This window comes from Fragaria vesca, unplaced genomic scaffold (assembly GCF_000184155.1).
Source record: "Fragaria vesca subsp. vesca unplaced genomic scaffold, FraVesHawaii_1.0 scf0513160_u, whole genome shotgun sequence".
Taxonomy (NCBI): Eukaryota; Viridiplantae; Streptophyta; class Magnoliopsida; order Rosales; family Rosaceae; genus Fragaria; species Fragaria vesca.
In genome coordinates, this window is record NW_004443448.1 from 1,437,059 (window position 1) to 1,452,618 (window position 15,560).

General features: G+C 38.7%; 1 protein-coding gene across 1 annotated transcript; it reads left to right on the forward strand.

Annotated features, from left to right (window-relative positions):
* Window positions 1-8,767: 8,767 nt before the first annotated feature.
* LOC101292961 lies at window positions 8,768-11,643 on the forward strand. Its single transcript, XM_004310059.1, has 7 exons — window positions 8,768-9,033; window positions 9,235-9,280; window positions 9,361-9,475; window positions 9,567-9,634; window positions 10,123-10,722; window positions 10,830-10,934; window positions 11,030-11,643. Exons 1-7 carry the CDS (start codon window positions 8,960-8,962, stop codon window positions 11,372-11,374), a joined length of 1,353 nt encoding a protein of 450 aa, XP_004310107.1. The 5' UTR covers window positions 8,768-8,959; the 3' UTR covers window positions 11,375-11,643.
* Window positions 11,644-15,560: the final 3,917 nt, after the last annotated feature.

A 15,560-nucleotide genomic window follows, 5' to 3' on the forward strand; every position in this document is an offset into this window, starting at 1 on the left:
AATTTTTTCTGTAATTAGATATGCAATTTCAAAGTTCAGTAACAATTTCAGGTTTTTCTGGAAATTTTAGACTAAAAGTGTCTAAACTTTGTTTTACAAAAACAAAACAGAAGATCTATGTGATACAAAACTTCTAGGAACTGAACATAAACACTCCAATGTTTACAAAAAGAAGGAAAAAGATACAAAACTTGCAACTTACAGACTAACTAAGATCACCACAAAGATAGCTAACAAAATGTAATATACAACAGTCTTAACTTCTAAAATTTCAGCAAATTTAAGCAATCTAAAATCATGGTTTCTACTTTCAATAGTAGAAACTAATAACATGTATAAGAACCACATAATCTAATCATTACATATGTACAGTCTCATATCAAAACAACAAAGATTCAAAAACAAGAGTGCAATTAAAAACAGAAATCTGAAATCACAAAACAACTTCCTAACTTTCTGACCAGTAAACTTTATGGCTAAAAACAACACAACTTGACTAGGAATTTACAGTTGGTGTCTTCAAAACAATTGTAAAAGACAACCTAAAGATCAATCAGGAACTGGAATCGCAGCAAAAGGAATTTTCTACAAATACTTATGATTTTCGGAAGTTGAAAGAACCTGCATCAGGAAAATTACTGATTTTGACTCAAATCAGTTTTTGTTTTACAAACTGACTAAGAACCTAACCAAATAGCTGAAATTCACAAAATTGATCATCTATTTCAGCACTATGCAGACAATTACACAACTCGTAGTTATCAAATCATGTCCAAATTGAAGCAAACAAAGTTAGGGTATTGAAAATTGGTATTACCTTCAGATCCGAAAGAAGATTTGAAGCTATATCGAAATCATTATAGATCAACGCCGCTTTGAATCGCCCGAAGTTCTGAGTTAGCTAGTTCAACTTTGCCTCCATTCTCGTCTAATTTGCTTCCCTCTCTGGTTTTCCCTTTCGCTTTTCTCACTCTTCAAATCACTCCTGGTCTTCAATTTGGAGACGAACAAGAGGACAGAGTTTGTGGCCGACTAGAGAGAAGAGAAGAGGGAGATTGGGGGGGTCTCTTTGGGTACGAATATGGAGAAGATGGTGGACTGCGGAATTTCGATAGATCGATCAAGGTTTAAGTTTGAGAGAGAATGAAGGGGATGTAGGTGTTTGGGATCTAGGTTTTCAAGAGAAAAAGTGATGAACATGCAGGTGCGATTTAGATTAGGTTTCAGAGAAGAGAAGAGAAAAGGGAGTTTGGGAGGAGATGGGGGAGGGAAATCGAGTTTTAACTTGATTTGGGTGTAGGCTGTGTAAAATGTCGTTTTTGCCCTTTTTTTGGTGGACCCGATGCTGGTCACGTCAGTAAACAGACGGCACCGTGACGAAAATTGGCCTTAGGCCTTTCCTTGGTAGCAAAAACAAAGTTTAGGTACTACATTGATAGTTTTTAAAGTCTGGGTATCACTATGACCGTGCCACAAAAGTTAGGGTACCGGTGCTGTCAAAACTTCTTTTTAATAGCATTAGGCGTTTTACATATAGAAGCATGCCTCCTTGAGTCGGTGGTGATGGTTAAGCATGAGTACCGGACGTTGTTCTCTTCTATAGAGAGGAAGCTTTTGAGTTTCAAGTCAACTTTGAATGGGTGCGTCTATTGCCACCCTACAAACCGTTTTGTTCACCCCACATTCTTTTCACACCCCACTTATATATTTTTAATTATAAATATACTTTGTTCACGTTCACCTATTTACAATACCTAAAATACCATTTTCCCATTTTTGCTTTGTTCACCCTACATTCGATCTCTTCTCACCTCGCCTACATAATTTTTAATTTACTTTATTCACCGATTTGCAATACACATAACATCAGCCTCTTCTAATAACCATTGAACTCCAAAAACGAAATGAAATTGAAGAAAATCATAAGATTAATATCATTTGGGTAAGTGGAATCACAAACTGAACAATAAAAATCACATTAAAATATAAATCTCAACTAAAGAACAAGAAAAAACTCTCAAACTTAACAACTCGTTGGTATTCGTCGATATCAAGATGCACAATGTCTGTAAACTCTACTTGGAAAAAGCTTTGACGCCGATGAAAAAAAAACAAATCGAATATATATAAGTGAGCAACTAGATATGGAAATTTACATACGAAATCGATATGAGAAATAATGAGTAAAAAGATAGACGAAACATCAACATAGAAAAAAAAAATAAGAAAAAAAAAAAGGAAAAAAAAAAAAAAACAAGTTAACCTCATCTTCAGTTAAATGCTAGTATCTTCTTCAGACTTCATAGAAAGATCAAATATGATAAATTCTGGGTTAAGGTTTATGAAGTACTTGTTTATCTAAAAAAAAAAAAAATTTGTAATTTGTAACAACTTATTGTCCCTTGCTGTAATTTTACATTATGGTATATTAATCATTCAATAAATCAACAACGTGTGGGATGAGCAAAGTAATTTCAATAAATCAACAACGTGTGGGGTGAGCAAAGTAATTTGTGGGGTGGTAATAGACGCACCCCTTTGAATTTAGGAGCAGAAGAAAAAGAAACAGACGCATGGCGACCGGCGCTTGGTTTAGCTGCGTTGAGTTCCGGGCGAGGATTCCGCAAGAAAACTGGGTTGGCTATAAGAGATGCAACTGTTGCCATTGAAGACTGAATCGCATAATTTGGAGGATTTGAAGGGAATGGTGTACGTAAGAAGGGTTTCGCAATTGGTCATGTATATGAGGAAGAAATCTGTAACTATAGAGGAATAGGAATATAAATTCAACAAGGAATAGTAGTGCACCACCTGAATCTGAAATCCTTCATACTTCAATTAATTGATCGGTTCAAACTCTTTCTATCTTGTTTTTCAGTTATTTTTCATAAGGATCCCTTATGTTGGCCCTCATCTTTCTCTCTATTCTATACCGGACAAGTTTCATGTAGATGTGGTATATATGGAGGTTAAGGTGGCCAGTGACTCCAAAGAAGAACAGTGACTCCAAAGGAGTGCTTGTGAGCAATGACTTATTTGCTTCTCCTTAAATATATATATATATATATAGTAAATGATAGAAATTAAATATATATGTAAGTAGAAAAGGGCAAAACTGAAAGATTGATGAGACATTTCGATCTGTATATGAAGCCATGAACATACACATACATTCCAATTTTTTCCGGACAAAGAAAGTGGTGAGCTGGTGTGAAAAGTTATCAAGTGGTGCATGAATAGAAATTTGATAAAGACAGTTGCAAAAAGGGTCCTAAATTAAGTCATGAATTGTTATATGTACGTTGTTTATAAGGGTTTGCGTACAATAGTTGTGTGCAGGTGCTGGTGGGAGGTTTCTGATGAGAAGCAGAAGATTCATTAGAGGTCATGGAATTATATATCCTTCTAAGATGGAGGTTCTTGTCTCTTGATGCATTAATTAGTATCATTTGGAAGCGCAAAGACAAGCAGATCCTTCATCCTTCAATCTTACGCGTTATTTGGTTATGTGAGGAGCATCTCTAAGACGTCTGCAATTGTATGGAAGTCTTCGTCATCTTCGCCTTTTACAGTATCTAAAATGACAATAAATTCACAATATGAAACTAGTTCGACCAAATAATGAGGAGAACAAACAAGTTGTCGCCAATGATGTCTCCAACATTGACCAGGCGAATTATATATGCAAGGCTGGAGGCTGGAGCTGTACTTGTATAGGGACTTCAGTTTTGGAATTACTAGATCAATCTATCGGAGAAAATGAATGTCGATAAAATGCACGTAAAGAAAAACCATGTGTTAACATACGTCTCAAATTCCAAATCAGATTGTGATTAATTCTCATTCACAATTACCGAATACATAATGTCATCTTAGAAAGCAAACCATGTATATGTATTGTTGGCTGGAACCAAAGGGAGAACTGGAGAGATGGTACTAAAGTGGATATTTGGACTGATAATTAGATACATGACTGCCTCAGATACTTAATACAAAAACCAGCTCAGCTCATGATTCTATTCACAAAGTATCAGATTTGCTCACCCCTTCCCAAGCTTAGAATGAGCAACTAATTCTTCATTTGTTCCCCTCATAGGTGGCTATGCAAATCCTTCAAATACATCTTAACAGTTATGATATGCAGGATGCACAATATTGGACAAAAAAGGATTCTATTCTGTTAAAACTGCATACCAGATAGCTAGAGCACATGTCATGGGCAACGCACTTGCATCTACCTCACAATAGGGAATACATACAAGGCACCATGGAAGAGATTATGGCAAGCTAAGATACCGGGAAAGGTACGGATATGTGTTTGGAGGGCATGTCAAGATTTAATACCCACCAGAGCAAAACTTCTCACTAAAGGTGTTCATGGTGAGGTTTGCTGCATTCTTTGTGATCATCCCATGGAGGATACTGTGCACTTGTTTTGCAAATGCCCATTGCAAAGGACACCTCCCAATGATGGTTCATCAAGAGAAAGATCTTCAAACTCAAGCCTCCCAAGACTAATAGAATATGTCTAATACAGTTTCGAATCAGAGAGACATAGCAAAAGAACATGTAATTAACTGAAGCATATCAAATACCAACACCTCTGTAATTGAAGAAATCAAAAAGAGCTTCAATTAGAGGAACAAGAAGGAAAGTGGTACTGAAGGATGAATCTTCCAAAGTGCAAATTGATCACCGGATAGCAATATTCAGGCGAACGTTTCATTGATTCGAGCGAGATATAGATGCTCACTCCAATTCCTTCAAATCATCGATTAGAGACAACAAAACCTCGAGAATCAACCTTGAAAACTTAAGTTACATAGAGGAGGCACGAATCGTAGACCTAGGGTTTTAGATCGAAGTGGCTAGAGTGTGGAAGCGAAGAAAAGGATCGGACACAGCTTCATTAAAAATACAACACAGGATCACCCATAGTTGGGTGGAATACAGCTTCTGAAAGAACTTTTTAGAATTAGTAACATTGATGCGGTTGAACTTCAATCCATTTGGATAACTAGTTTCGTATGCTTGATTTATTTTTGACATCTGAACCTTATTTTGTGTAATGGAGCTTTCGATTTTGACATGGCCAATGTTTTCTTAGTTTTATAAAACAAAACATTGTTTTTCATAGTCATATGCATGAAAATCTATACGATGTGTGTACTTTGTAACTTACAATTACAAATGCTTACATCTATTATGTAATGTTTCTCATTTTCAAAGTTTATGATATCATCCTCATTCTGTAATTACCAATTCCCCCCATTCTAAAGCTTGATTTGATGAAAAATAGTACAACCGAGTTCTCTGCTATCACTTTGACTTAGGTATGTATATGAGATACAAAGCTAGACACAAAACTTGGCATTGTTTTTCAAAGATTTACTCAATGTGAATTTGATGTCTACAAATTGATGTTGATAAAGTAGTCTGGGGTTCACATCCAAAACCAATTGGTAATGGATGGAGTGGTCCAAACCCTTATAAACCACAGGCAAGGTCTCATTATTCCCGATGTGGGATATATATCTCAACACGCCCCCGCACGTGTGGCGAATCTTCAAGCCTAACACGTAGACAACATTTGGGGTGACGTGGAGTTCATGTGGCCTTTGGGCTTCACACGTGGACGTGGGTAACCCGCTCTGATACCATGTTAAACAGCGACAAGCGTGGCCCGTGGATCACATTGTACCGATATTATCCCAACTTAACCATCTTTAAGGTGTTGGGTTTTAATCACAAAAGGTCTCGGTACAATTGGATAAGATCCATCCACATATAAGTTATATTTTATTTGTCACTTTTCTGATGTGGGATCCTCTCCAATACTTCTAATACGCCCCCTCACGTGCAACCTGACTCAAGGTCCGCACGTGGAATGAATCGTGACGGAACGAACCAAGGGACATTTGGTGACAATCCAATCGGAACATTCCGATGGTGAGATAAGAAGCCGGAACCGAGCGAGAGAATAGAATCTCGGACCGGATGAGAGAATGAACCCAAATCGGGCCCATGAGAATTGAAGAAGTAATTGGAAAGGGACCCGCTCTGATACCATGATAAAGTAGTCTGGGGTTCACATCTAAAACCAATTGGTAATGGATGGAGTGGTCCAAACCCTTATAAACCACAGACAAGGTCTCATTATTCCCGACGTGGGATATATATACAGATGTAAAGAGGTGAAATTGATGGTTGTAGAACTGTACTTACTTAGTTTCACTACCATCATTTACTCTTTCGTATAGATAGTGTAAAGAGGTACTTTCTCCCCCGTCGTGAAGTTGAAATGAAGTTTCAATGAATCATACCCAAAAGAAAGAAAGAGAGAAAAAAAAATGTCAATCCCTTGCTATATTGCTATTGCAGCATAGCTCTATATGAGCTCTTGATCATGTGTTGGAAAACCAAAGCCCTGCAGGCACACATGGAGGTGCTTATTGCCTTGGTTGGTGAGTCTCCCTCCTACACATCCTTTCACTTCCAGGTACGGTCATGCTGTTCCCTCTGTTTGATTTGATTTTCTGGTACTTGAATTTCAATCAATGACCAACAAATTTATATTCAAAAGGGAAGCCACCTAGGTCGAACGAGATCTGAGATATTTGGCCCGAAAATAATTTATTTTTGCAGAGACCCACTGAAACTGGGGTTTTATTTAAAGCCTGTGTTCTTGTGCAGCTGTTGGGATTGCTAGCTCTTTATTTCTGCGTGGTTACATGTGTGTGTCATGTGCTGGATCAGTTAGTTATGGCAAGTGGGTATGTTTCAGTATGGCCCTGACCACCTCATTTATGTGATTCCTCATAATTGTATTCGTACAAATCCCCCATCTGCTGTCTCCCTTGATTTGGAGATCTTTGAGACTTTGACTACCATACCAACACACTTCTGCACTTCCATATCAGAAACATGATTTTGTTTTGATTTTTCTTCTTCCTTAGATCTGTTTGGCTCCTCACTCTCTCGTATAGACATGTATATTTTGAAAGTATTTCGGCATGAGAATCACGTCTTTTGTCATGTTTAACCGTCTTTACAAAATCTTATTATCTTTGTAATATTAATGTGAGAGTGACTTAATCTATCAAAATCAATGTTATACCTCAAATTAACTTGTTTATGTAATGCCAAAGCAAGTTAATGTGCAAGCAGGCGAAAGTGACCAATAATAAAAACAAAAATGCTAGATTCATAAATTAGAATGACCAATCTCCCGAAATCCATTTATTCCATAGAAAATAATGGATTCTGCTCTTTGGCTAATCAAGTGATGAGGGTGAAATCTAAAACAGTGTCTATCATGTAAGGGATGCCCGAATATGAGAGAAAAGTTGGGCATAGACTGTTAATGATTTCACAACTCATGCTCTATTCTAAAAAAACCATAGGCAATAGATCCCTCCCACTTATCAGATTACATTATACAACAATACCATAACAGGCTTAATAGCCCACACTTCTAGTATATTACGTATGTCAAAGGTAAGCACTGGATGCCCATCAATTTAGTATATATATATATGAAAGGGTTGGGATCAATGAAAAGAAGTTTTTCATAAAAAGGAAGAATATTTGTATTCATGAATGAATAATGCGTTTCTTAAGTTGTTCATGCACCATGTTCAAAATTTTGTAATCACTTCATAATTGTAACTATTTATTCTTTTTTTTTTGGGTCAAATAACTATTTATTCTTTTGAGACATATTCGCAAACATGTTAGACTTTATATATTATTTACATATACACCGTATAGTTAATCATGTAAGAAGATCATAATATTTATTTTTTATGTATAGAGGAAAACTTTGAGTATCGACAATTACATTATAAGCATACAATGAATCTACCATCTTATTGTTTCCTTATTAATAATGAAAGAAAAACCACATGTAACAACAAGAAGATTTTGTTTTGGTAAAAAAAACTAAGCCTGTTTCAAAAGCAATAAACCTAAAAAAGAAGTCCTCTGGTTTTCCATTGCTTTCACTCTGTCTACTCGGAAATGGAAAGCAAATTCTACAGCTCATTATGAGTAGCAGATTGGGTGGTGATACTGCATTTGGAAGTAGCCAAGCAAATCATATCCAGAGGACCAGAGATCTGAAAACAAAATGGAGGCAGATTCTTGGTAACAAAAAATATAGAGACAAAAGGGTCTCCCTCCTTGCTTAAGGATACCCACCCTACATTTGGAAACCTCTTTATTTCTCTTCCAAATGACCAGAATTCATTTCATTCTTTTCTTTTATGTCAATCAAAATTGAAAAGAATGACAGAGAGAGAGAGAGATCAGTCAGGTTGAAGCTTCCTTAAATCAAAAGGGGGCACCAGAGAATCCTCCTGCATTTAAAATGAGAATCCAAAGAAGGGGTACCCAGAAAGTCCATCAAAATCCTCCTAGATTTCTATTTGCATTATTGAGATAAGAGAAGGTCAAGTAGTAGGAGAATCCCCCCTTGTTATATAAAGCACAGCATCTACAAAATCCTCCCTAGATTTCCATACACAAGTGTACTGCGTAGTGTGCTGTGACTGTGCCCTTTATTTCTAGGGCATCCTAAATTTTGAAGAGTGAACGAGGAAGAAGACCAAACTCCAAAGCTCTCTAGGGAGGGAAGTGTGGGGCCCAGATGATAGTCGCATGCCTCCATGTTGTTGTTGTTTTTTTTTTTTATTAATGATTTTGTTGTTGTTATGTCCCTCCAAAACTCTTCGTCCAGCTCAAGAGGCACCACCACCCAACTAACACTAAACACAAGAGCCACAACAATTAGGAGACCCTCTTCTTTCTCATTTTCCATTTCCAAACCTTACAAAGAAGCTACCAGAGACTACTGGGAGAGATTAGAAACCCAAAACCAGAACACCCTTCTAGCCATAAAGCTCAAATTTTGATTCTTTTTTTGTTCTTGTTCTGGTTCTGACTTCTGAGAGCCCCACAAATGGATTGTTGGTCTCCTTCTCTTGCTGTTGACGACGAGTTTCAGAAGCTGGCTTTGAGAGTGAACCCTCCAAGGTGATTTGAGTCCCCTCTTGTGTTTGGTTTTGGTTTTTGGTTTCTGGGGGGTTGAGTTGTTCTTGGTTTTTTGTCCAGCAAAATTGGGTTTTGTTTGTTTTCTTGGAAGTTTGATGCTTTTGGAACTGAAAATTGTGACTTTTTGAGTGTTTTGGTGGCGTGGTTTTCTGATTTGGTTTCTTGTGGATGTGGGATTTGTAGGGTTACAGTTGATAATGGCACAAGCAGGAAAGCGACTCTGATTAAGGTGATTTGAATATCTTGAATTGTCTCTGCAAGCAATTGAAAAAGGGTCTCTCTTTGAACATTTTTGGGAAATTTTTGCAGGTAGATAGTGCAAATAAGCGTGGGAGTTTGCTGGAGGTGGTTCAGGTTTTGAATGATTTGAATCTCATTGTAAGAAGAGCTTACATTTCTTCAGATGGGGAGTGGTTTATGGATGGTGAGCGTTCTAGTAGCAATTTCTGTATTTGAGCTCTCAAATTTTGTTATTTTGTGACTGATGTTCTTGTGTTGAATGGTCTTTTGTGCAGTGTTTCATGTCACTGATCAACAGGGGAATAAGCTTTATGATGATGGAATAGCTGAGTGCATTCAACAGGTAAATTCTCGAATTAATCCCCTTTTTCATCTAGTTTATGAAATATGAAGTCTGATTTACAATAAAGAGACATACTTTCTGAGAATCTCATTACCATAGCAAAATGAATGAGAGGTTTAGATTGACTTTTCGTAGTGAACTTATTGGTTCAGTTTTTTTCTTTGAAATTTTGGATATTGTTGCAATAGTATAGCTGCAATTAGGAGGCTGTTCAGTTTTGTATGATGGTTGAGTCTTCTACATTTGCTGATCCATTTGCATATGCTCACCTTAGAAAAGATGGTCTAAATTGTATCAATACAGTGCCTTGTAGGGTACTCTAGGTTTTCTCTTGTATCTTGTCAAAGTACTTAAATGAAACTAAAGGGCCTGTGCATAAGCTACTACACTTGTATCTTCTTGAAATGTCCCACTGGAAACGTTAGCAGTGTACTCTGGAACCATGTCAATTCCAAGTGATTTTGATTATTTGAATTCAAATTTTGCAGTCTCTGGGACCAAGAGCGCGGAGCTTCCGTGCCTTGAGAAGTTCTGTGGGTGTCCAAGCTGCCTCAGAACACACTACTATCGAATTGACTGGAAGGGACAGAGCAGGCTTGCTTTCGGAGGTTTTTGCTGTTCTTGCTGAACTCAAATGTAATGTAGTTGCCGGAGAAGTGTGGACCCATAATTCAAGAATGGCATCAGTTGTTTACATCACAGATGAGGAAACTGGGAAGCCTATTGATGATCCTTTGCGTCTTTCTGAAATCAAAGAGTTTCTCCTTAATGTGCTCAAGGCAGACAAAGATATGCGCACTGCCAACACTGCTGTATCTGTAGGCTCTACACATAAGGAGAGGAGGCTTCACCAGATGATGTATGCAGACCGTGATTATGACCTGCACAGTGCAGATTCTGGATCAGCCAGTGATCGAACCAAACCCTTTGTAACTGTTGAAAATTGTGCAGATAAAGGATATACTGTTGTGAACTTGAGGTGTCCGGATCGTCCTAAGTTGCTCTTCGATACAGTATGCACCTTAACAGATATGCAATATGTGGTATATCATGCAACTGTGATTGCTGAAGGACCAGAGGCTTATCAGGTTTGTCCTTTTTCTGTCAACATAGTTGTTTTTGTGTGGATTAATTATGTAAAGACAGCTTTCTGAGCTACAACATTAATTGGTGACATTTTGCATCTGTGTAACAGGAATATTATATAAGACACACAGATGGCTGCCCTATAAGTTCTGAAGGAGAGAGGCAGAGGGTAATCCATTGCTTGGAGGCTGCTATTCGAAGGCGAACTTCTGAGGTACAAACATACCCGAAACCTGGTTACATTCAAATTGATATGCTTTTCCCAATCTCATATAGCATTTGAAGTCTAATGCATCATTTCTGATGCAGGGTATAAGACTAGAACTCTGTGGTGATGACAGAGCCGGTCTTCTTTCTGATGTGACTCGCATATTCAGAGAAAACAGCCTTTCAGTCACCCGAGCTGAGGTCATGACAAGGGGATCCCAAGCTGTGAACGTTTTCTACGTGACTGGCGCATCTGGAAATCCAGTGACGAGTGAGACTATTGAGGCAGTTCGGCAAGAGATTGGTTTGACAATACTACGCGTAGAAGAAGACATGTACTCAAAATCTCCACCACAGGAGAGTGGGAGATTCTCTCTAGGAAATCTCTTTCGGACAAGATCAGAGAAGTTCCTTTACAACTTGGGTTTGATCAAGTCGTGTTCTTGAGTGCATCCGATTAGGTTAAGTAGGTAATGTTGTCCAATGCCTGTATATATTAGGATGCTTTCCAGTTAGCTGTAAATTGTGCTCTCTGAAACTGCCAATGCAAAAAGCGTTCGGTTCAATCTCCTTGTTGATCTTCGTCTAGGCCTGCAACTTCGGATTTCCCCCTTGTACATACATTTCCTCAGCTTCCTATTTCAGTCCCTGAAGGTATGGTAATGGCAAATACTATGTATTGTAATACGCGACTCAGAAGTATCTATGTCCCTGAATTTGGGAAAGAAAATCTGACTGTAATCCACCAAGATTGACTAGTTGAAATATGGTTGAACAAATTAGCTTTATGACTAGCTGGCAACTCAGGGTGATTAGATTTAGGCCTAATTGCAGAAGCACCAAGATTCCATATTCCATGTATCAAAGTTGTTTTCATTCAGGTCATTATATTCCGGGTGTGCCACATATTACTAGTGCTGTGAGTAGGTAAGGTCACTGTTTGGAACATTTTTCAGTCCCAATTCGGAAGAAGAATATCTTGCAATGGAAAACCTCGTCACATAATGCTTCCGTCCACTCAATTACAAGTCTATATTCCAAAACTTCGTATTCAAGGCATCTATCGAGTTGGTCTCTGAAGTACATGTTGGTCTCCGTAATACATAGACCGTAATGCTCAAAAACTTGCATATAACAAGTATGATTGAGCTTATAAAATATAATATTTTAATTAATAAACGAGAAACTTGTGATTGTGATTGAACGGTCGGACAAATCTAATATTTAGATTGTTAAACATCAGGCTTGTCTAGTTAGATTGGACTCACGATACATTGTTCTTGAGCAAAATCAAAAATATGACGAAAACGATCATCATGATTAGGTAATAAAATGGGAGAGTAATTAATTAGTGGATGATGATGGTGATGATGACCCTAATGATTTTGTCGACGATGACTGTGAAAAGTCCACCGACAGAATCTCTAACGGCGGGCGAGGTCGTCACTCATCCCCACGCGCACATGATCCGTCGCTTTCCTCTTTTTCTTCCTTCCCTATATCCATCTCATACGACGTGTCGTTACCTCATCCTCCCCTCAAAACCGAAGCCGCAGGTACGCCGTGGGCCCCCGTCTCATGGGGGCAGGGAAGAGGCGCGTGGTCCCCACGCCAAGTCGGGGAGAGAGCAAGTTGGGAATGGGTCCACGTCCACCGGTGAGGGTCACGTGGTCGGGAGGATCGTATCGGATCGACCTCGAGGCGCGTGAGGCGAGTGGGGGACTGTGTGTGTCACACTCTCACGGAGCACCAAGCTGGGAAAAAGGCAGTGACTTTTTTTATTTTTTACAACTTTTCTTATCGGGTTCAACGTGTTGTTGACTCAGCCTACGATTTTACTGTTCGGGAATCAGAAACCCTAGGCGTCGGTAAAAATGAGCTTTTGTCACTACTAGGCGTACTAGCGTTGCTCTGGCTTTCTTCTGGTGTGATGGTTACTCTTGTTTTGTCCGGATGCTTCTTTCTGTCACAAGCTTATAGATGCGATATTTGGTTTCCTAAGGTATAAGATATTGTTACATGAAAATATCTAACATGTAAAATGTAGATGTAAATATCCATCAAGCGGCACCAAATAGATGTTAATGACAGAAATTTGCATAATATAGAAAGCTAACATAACATTGAAAAGAAAGTTAACATCTCGCGGAAGCATGTATCAAGGAGCAGTGAGTCGTGATACTGGTCATGCTCAAAATGATGGTAAATGAATTTTAGTTTCTTTATGATTTTAAATTAATAAATAAAATACGAAAATTATAAAAAAAAGCACGTCACTTCAGAATTATTAATATTAGTAATGTTTAGCGCATGTGTCAAAACTATATGTTATTTTGAAATTTTGGATACTAATTTAAGTGTTTAACCAATGAGAGAAGCCAGAACCATATATAGCAAGAAGAGAAAATGAGAATGAGTACGTAAGATATAATATAGAAATGATGGAGATTTGAAAGATTATTAGAGATGACACGGAGATGAGTAAGGCATCATTATTGACTTACTGATGGGTTGATTAACATAAGCTCTTCCGTTGTCCTTCACTTACCCAATAATACAACACCTCAACTCATTCAGCACCAAATCTCAACTAGGGAGTTCTATATCATTATGATTTTTAAAGTACACCTCAACTCATTCAACACCTCAATTGAAATCTGATTTTTAATCATTATGATTGCATTTGGATAATAATGAACTCTTCCGAACCTGTAATAATGGCTTAATCATTAGTGAGCACACCAACGAGTTTTCCGTTACCGACATATCTGGTACTATACCAACAGTATCGTATCTACAACTCTGCTATGCGTACGGACATTGCAGTAATAGTGTACTTTTTTTTTTTTTCTTGAAGCTAGCAAAATGAAAATCTAGCTGCTCATACTGTAGAAGCATAGTAAAACTGAATTTTTCGTCCCCGTCTTACATATTGTTTCCGGTGAGTTTTGGAATGCTCCGGAGCGTCCATATTCTGCGTTTGTCTTGGTTACGTGTCGATCTTTCATTGGCGCATGTATTTCGTCCGTGTTAGTCTCCCGTTAGTCTCCTTGAGCGCGTGAGTTGCATAACTCGGTAAGTGTTTCCTCCACACACGATCCAGTTTCATTATTGCTGGGTCAATTACCAGCACCACCACGATGGCCGTTGCTCCGCCGCAGTTTGTTTTCTTCTTCATTCTTATACTCGGGTTCTGTTTCGACCCGACCCATCAGAAACCCTCGGTGTCGTTAAACACGACGAGGCTGTCGAAATCCGGCGACTCGGTTCTGATCAAATAGCTGATCAAATGGTCCGGCGTTGACTCGCCGTCGAAGCTCGACTGGCTCGGAATCTACTCGCTGCCGTCGTCACGCAACCACCACTTCCTCGGGTACAAGTTCCTCTCCTCCAGCCCAATATGGCAATCCGGGTCGAGCTCCATCTCGCTTCCCTTGATCAACCTCCGATCCAACTACTCCTTCCGGATCTTCCGCTGGTCCAAGCCTGAGGTCAACCCTGGTTTATGCGTTCCGATCTAGAAACCAGTTCCCTCTCCAATCATACCCCGCCTCCTTGACCCAGCCTTTCTGTTGGATCCAAGACAACACAGACCTGCAACACATAGTCACCCACGCACGACGCGCCTCGCTAGGGCGTGCTTGCAATCGACAGTTAAAATAAGCTAATTACCTTTTCACTTCCGTCACAAAACACACGCGGAGCACAGACGCTCCGGAGCATTCTAGATGTCTCCATTGTTTCCTACTTTCCTACTTGGAGAGAAAGTAAAGCGCGCATCTAGAGCCTAACCAAAGTAGTCTTATTTGCACATTTCAGGAAAATGTATAGATCGAAGAGCAACAATGATAATATCCCTTGTCATCGAACACAAACCTTTGTGAAAGATGAGCTCATGAGCTTCACGGATAACCTGGTAGCTCCATGAACTCTGTCCTAGCTTGTTCCACGACTTCAACATGAGCACAGTTAGGTGAAACGTCTCCGGTTTAATAAAGATTGATTTCTCAACCTAACAAAAAAAAAAGATTGATTTCTCAATTCCCAAGTCTGATAGGGTTGACGACTTTGATGATTTAGGTGCATAACTGAGAAGTGGTATGTTGGTCATGTTCACTTGAACACGTTCACCATCACCTTCAGCTAGCTATGAGTTCAACTACAACATCAGATCCTTTCTCTAACTTTTGGTCTTCGTCTTCATTATCGGAATCATCTTCATTCGAACCACATAATTTACCAGATTCTCACCCCGAGAAGAATCGGTAATTCCTAGGATGGAGTTCTGAAAGTTGACGGGCTTATCAACTAATTCAGGATGTATTGCCAATGGAAGTGATATGAAGTGAGAATAATCAAGACTTGGGATTTTAACTGCCTCATCACCCATCAGTTATAACTTGTATCTTCTCTGAAGCTCTAGTTACGCTTTCATTTGAGAGGCCTTCAAGGCTTCAATAATAATGGAATCCTCCCTCTTTGATAATGGGAATTTAATTTTCACTCCCGTCTCATCTTCAGTCATTTTCTGAGTAGATCCTCCTTTTAGCCCCAACCTCAAATGAAACTGAATGCTTTTCGGTTAAAAGCATTGTTTCTCCTCCTAAAAGGCTAAAACTGTATCTTCATTATC

Excerpts from the sequence above, each read along its gene's own strand:
- LOC101292961 (XM_004310059.1), top strand. The coding sequence starts at position 8,960 with ATGGATTGTTGGTCTCCTTCTCTTGCTGTTGACGACGAGTTTCAGAAG. Across the intron at positions 9,476-9,566 it reads TGGGGAGTGGTTTATGGATG|TGTTTCATGTCACTGATCAA; the intron begins GTGAGCGTTCTA and ends TCTTTTGTGCAG. Across the intron at positions 10,935-11,029 it reads TTCGAAGGCGAACTTCTGAG|GGTATAAGACTAGAACTCTG; the intron begins GTACAAACATAC and ends TTTCTGATGCAG.